We start from the raw sequence: 5,482 nt of genomic DNA on the forward strand, positions 1-5,482 counted from the left end.
TGGGCAGCAGCTGATGTGGGTGCTGGAATGGCAGGCGGGCTCTGGGCGCTGCATCAAAGGAGGTGTGACCAGCAGGTCAAGGGAGCAAATTCCCCCTGCTCTGCTCTGCTCTCGTGAGGCCCCTCCTGCAGAGCTGCCTCTGGCTCTGGGGCCCTCAGCACAAAAAGACATGGAGCTGCTGGAGCAAGTCCAGAGGATGCCACGGAGATGCTCCAAGGGCTGGAGGCCCACTGCTCTAGAGCCAGGCTGAGAGAGGTGGGAATGTTCAACCTGGAAAAGAGAAGGCTCCAGGAAGATCTTAGAGGTTAGTGAGGTGCTTGCACAGGGTGGCCCAGAGCAGCTGTGGCTGCCCCTGGATCCCTGGCAGTGTCCAAGGCCAGGCTGGATGGGGCTTGGAGCAGCCTGGGACAGTGGAAGGTGTCCCTGCCCATGGCAGGGGGTGGGACTGGATGAGCTTTAAGGTCCTTTCAACCCAAACCATTCTGGGACTCTGTGATGACACATAGAGAGGCCCCAACATCCCTAGTTTTGGGGTACAAACAGGTCTTGCATTGAGTTTCAAGGCACTAACAAGCCTTCCCAAGCCCCAGAGCCCCCAGCATCCCTGTGCTGAGCTGTGGCAGCATTTCCATGATGCTCCAGGTCACTTGATCTGCATCACTTTGCATCATTTTCTCCAAGGCAGCCTGTGCCCTTCCCGGCTCTGGCCAGCCCCAGGTGAGGCTCAGGTGTAACACAAGGTGTGAGGAGCTGAGAGGTGCCATCCTGGGGATAATTTTGGGAACTGGTTAGAAAAGGTGATACCTTGGTGTTCCCAGACATGGTAGTGCCTGTACATGGAGCAAGGCAGATGCCAGAGCAGGCAGGAGGAATGCAGCACCTGCCCAGGGCTGTCTGTGCAGGCAGCATGTCCTGTCCCCATGGGGAAGCCGGGGTCAGGCCCAACGGGACGGTGCCAGCTCTGGCACCAAGGGGAGTTCAGAGCAGCCTCAGCTCATCTGCTGTGGGCAAAGCTGGCAGAGCACTGGGGTGGACTGTCAGTGGGAGACAGGCACATCCCAGCTCTGGGCAGAGTGGGCAGTGGGGAGGGGGCACCGGCAGCGTTCCTGCCTGGCTCCAGGCCTTCCCCCCCGAGATATGGGCATGACCTAACATCTCCCTGCAGAGGCATCCCAGCTGCAGAGGCATCCCAGTCAAGGTCCACAGGATGAGGCAGGAACTGGAAGAGATCCCCTGGGATGAATGGGCTGTTTGCTCAGCCCTGTCCCTCCTTCCTGCCACCCTCTCCACTCTGCTTCTGTCCCACACTCTTCCCACCTGGCTGCCCCTGTCCCACAGCCCTCTCCTTGCTGGCTCAGCACTGCTGTGCTCAGTGCTTCCAGTTCCAGGCTGACACCGGGCAGCAGCAGCAGGCACAGCACAGAGGGGGCTTCCAAAATGGGTGCCACCCCTCTCTGACATGACCTTGCACAGTTCTGCTGGCTCCCAGAGCATCACCCAGCCCTCCACGTTGGCTGCTGGGGCTTGGTGGGGGGAAGGAGTTTTGGCAGAGGGTTGGGGAGCAGGGAGGAGCATCTGTGGTTGTGCATGCACAGGATGTGGGAGGCAGGAGACACATCTGGACAGCACTCACACCCCTAATCAGCCATCTGGGCTCAGCTCCCCTGCAAATCATGGAATTAGTTTGGTTGGAAAAGCCCTCTGGGACCACTGAGTCCAGCTGCTAACCCAGCACTGCAAAGCCCACCACTAACCCATGTCCCCAAGTGCCATATCCACGAGTTTTTTGAACACTTCCCAGGGATGGTGACTCCACCACTGCTGTGGGCAGCTGTGCCAGTGCCTGACCGCCCTGTCCATGAAGAGGTTTTCCCAAATATCCAATCTAAACCTCCCCTGGTGCAACTTGAGGCCCTTTCATCTCATCCTGCCCCTTGTTACCTGGGAGCAGAGCCAGATCCCCACCTGGCTGCCCCTCCTGTCAGGGAGTTGTAAACAGTGAGGTCCCCCCGCGCTGCTTTTCTCAAGGCTGAGCCCCTCAGCTGCTCCTGGTGCTCCAGCCCCTTCCCCAGCTCCGTTTCCTTCCCTGGACATGCTCCAGCCCCTCAAGGTCTTTCTTGTCACAAGGGTCCCAGAACTGGACACAGGATTTGAGGTGTGACCTCACCAGTGCCCAGCGCAGGGGACAGTCACTGCCCTGGTCCTGCTGGCCACACCAAGGCTGGTACAAGCCAGGCACCCTTGGCCTCTTGCCCACCTGTGCATTTTCAGCTGCTGTCATCCAGCACCCCCAGGGCCTTTTCTGTGCATCTCTGAGGCTCTGAGTGGCTGGTGGTGTAGGAGAAGGGCCTCCCAAGCAGCAGGTGGCAGCTCGGTGGCATCAGCCTGGACCAACAGGGAGAAGTGGGTGCACTGTCACCTGCAGGTGTAATGGTCACTGATGGCCTCTGCTCCATGCAGGGCTCTGGGATGACACAATTAAGAGCCCTCACCCAAACACATCCCAGGGACGCCTTTCTTCCTCCAGCATCCGTGCACCAGCCCAGAGGAATGGGGACCACCACGCTTTTGTGTCTGTAGGGACACATCCTAAAGAGGCACCAGCAGCAGCAGTGCTGGGGCCAGCACAGGCTTCTTGTTTCTTGAGGGCCATGTGGGGGTTGGATGCTAAAGCAGAGGGATCCAGGCACTGTCAGAGGGCAGGAGGAGGGGCAGCAAGCTCCATGCCGGCTGTGTGGGGAGCACGGGGGAGAGCCCTGACAGCTGTCACACCCCTGCCACGCCAGTTCCTCCCACTGATGCCTGTGTCACCGGCACATTACAAGGCAATTAGCTCCCATTTGACAGCCAGCGAGACAGATGATGAGCTGCCCTCGATCAGCCTTAAACAAAGCTTTGTGCCTTGCGCAGCCGGAGACTCAAAAGCCCCAGTGGAACCTATTGCTCTAATTGCCAGGCGTGCGGTGACAGCCGCGCCGGCTCCCGAGCACCACAAAGGGCTCCCCAGCCCCGGCTCCTGCTTATTAGAGGCAGCTCTGGGAATTGCTTGTTTAATAGACTGCTTGTAATGCAGAGTGGAATATTTGATGTCCAGGGGAAACAGGAAAGCAGAGGTGAGCAAGCAAATACAGCAGGAAAGCTCCCACCGAGCCAGTTCTACCCAAGCTCTTCCCAGTCCTCCTTGTGCCATCTGGTTACACCACCCTTGCTCAGAGCATCCTGCTCCCAAAAAGCTCAGGTGTCCAGCTCCTTATCCTGTGTCCAGATCTGCTGCAGGGAGGCCAGGGCTGCACACACCTTGTGCCCATCCATATACCAGAACTTGCCAAGCCCAGGCTGGGCAGGAGAGCACCACCTGGGAGAGATACTCCCAAAGGTCAGGACAGAACAGCTGCCCTCTGCCTCTCACCTGCTTCCTGTCTTCTTTGTATTGCTTTTGTTTCCCTGTTTATGACTAAATTAGAGAGCTGGCTTCCGGGCCCATGGCTCTGCTGGGGACCCTGCCCTGCCCCAGGAGAAGGCAGGTGCCAGCCCAGTCCCCTGGCACTGATGCTCTTGCAGGGGCAGCAGGGCTGTGCTTAGGAGGATGGACAAAGTGCCTGCACCCCTCATTGTGCTGGCCCAGTCCCCAGGGGCTGGCTCACTGTGGGACGTTTCCACGGCTTCTGGGAAAGTCGTGTATCTTCCTCCTCCTTCTCCTCCTCTGTGTGCCGTGATCCCGGGCTCTGTGTAGGCAGGCAGTTTCTGTTGCACTCCTCTCAGCTGTCATGGCCTTCTCTCCTGTGTGGGGAAGCAGCAGCGATGGGAAGGCACAGGGAGCTCACACCAGGCCAGGAGGCATTGCCAGCCAGGGGTGAAGCACCACTGCGGCCCCTCGCTAATCCCATCGGCCTGAGCTGACCCCACACGGCCTTTGGGAGGGACTGTTATCATTCCCTTCAGATTTTCTCCTTCTTTTTGACCTAGATTTCACGTTCCAGAAATAGCTTCCTCTGACATACAAGCAGGAAAGGGATTAGAGGGAGAGTGTGTGTGTGTATGTGTGTGCCAGGGGAAGATTTCTGTTGCATGCTCCATCAGTGTTTGCAGAGGAAAAAAGGGCACGTACGCACGTTCTGTGATGCCTTCATGTGTCTGTGGGACAAAGAGAAATTCATGACAGCTGTTTCTGTCCACATTTGCCAGTTCATTTTTCACCTCTGATCTTTCCCTTGTTATTATGGAAACTCCACCACCGCCCTGTGCCCAGCCAGCGCTCCCTTCTCCCCAGGAAGCTGTGCCATGGGCACAGCCCTGCTCTCGGCTCCACCCCCAAACCCAAACCATCTCTGTCTTTATGTGCCTGGTGCTCTTTGCTGCCAGATCTCAGCGCTCCCACGGGCAGCACCCAGGCTGTGAGCTCGCTGCCTGCTGCAGGCACGTGTCTGGCACCCAAAAGCAGCTGCAACGGGTTTGAGCCCACAGAATTGCCACTTCCCCAGGTCCCTGGGAAGGGGGGAGCTGCAGCCACGCTGTGTGATGCTGTGCTGGCACAGACACAGGGGAGGTGAGCACGGCTCCAAGGTCCTGGCCAAGCCTGCCTGCTCCCAGCAGGGACCATCTACAAAGGAGTAGAAACAAAGGCAGCTGTCAGCATTTCCCTTTGCTGATATGGTCAGAAAGACAAGTCCTTGTTGCTTGCTTTTATCAGTTTTGATAGCAGGAAAGGGAGTTGGTGCTGTCCTCGTGGGAGAGGAGAATCCAAAGCACCAAGGGGTGCCTCAGCTCACTCAGAGCCTCTGGGAGGGCAGCACCAGGAGTCCGTGCACGGTGCTGTGCTCTGCCCGTGAGGAGAGCTGGCTGGAGGGCAGTGTGCCAGGCACACAGACACCTGAGGTCTCTCCTCAGGTCAAAAGGCCTGGTGGCCTCCCCACATGCTGGCCATCCTTGTGACCCAGGTGAGCACAGAGCTGCCCTGACACCAGGCAGTCACGGGTGCCCCTTTGTGTCCCCGCTGTCGGTGATGCTCAGCCCCTCTGCAGCTCCCATGGCCACAGGGCTCGTGCCACCGCTGCTGCCAGCGGTAGCCTTAGCTGAGACAGACACACACGTGTGCCAGGAGAGCAGGGCTGGGTGGGGTTGATCGAGGCTCTGCAAACAGCCTGGAGCATTTTCAGGATGTCAGACAGTGCAGGCAAATGAGGGTTTCTTTGTGTATGTCTTGGTTTGGGTTGCTTTTCTTCTCCTTCACGTTCTCTCATTATCTTTTCCATCTACTGAGCCATGACGTGGGTATTTCTGAGGGTTCAGGAAGAGATTGGCAGCTCAGAGCTACCTGGGAGACCCTGAACTGAAAACAAGTTTCCGTTTTTCCTTGGTAGGCAGCGGAGTGGGGAGGCCCTAGGCTGAGGGTCCCAAGGCTCAGGGCTGACTCTGTGATCAAATTGTCCTTCAGCCCCATTGTGCTGCTGCTTCCCAGAGCAGAAGCAGCAAATCTGCAGCA

General features: G+C 58.0%; 1 protein-coding gene across 3 annotated transcripts in view; it reads left to right on the plus strand.

Annotated features, from left to right (window-relative positions):
• LOC103624268 (disks large-associated protein 4-like) overlaps positions 1 to 5,482 on the plus strand; it is a 135,556-nt gene that overhangs the window by 96,805 nt on the left and 33,269 nt on the right. For all 3 annotated transcript variants that reach the window (XM_017746953.1, XM_017746954.1, XM_017746955.1), the window contains one exon: positions 4,417 to 4,420. In XM_017746953.1, coding sequence (XP_017602442.1) covers positions 4,417 to 4,420 — 4 coding nt within the window. The remainder of the gene's footprint in view (positions 1 to 4,416; positions 4,421 to 5,482) is intronic.

Source organism: Corvus brachyrhynchos, unplaced genomic scaffold, assembly GCF_000691975.1.
Source record: "Corvus brachyrhynchos isolate BGI_N302 unplaced genomic scaffold, ASM69197v1 scaffold661, whole genome shotgun sequence".
NCBI classification, from domain to species: Eukaryota; Metazoa; Chordata; class Aves; order Passeriformes; family Corvidae; genus Corvus; species Corvus brachyrhynchos.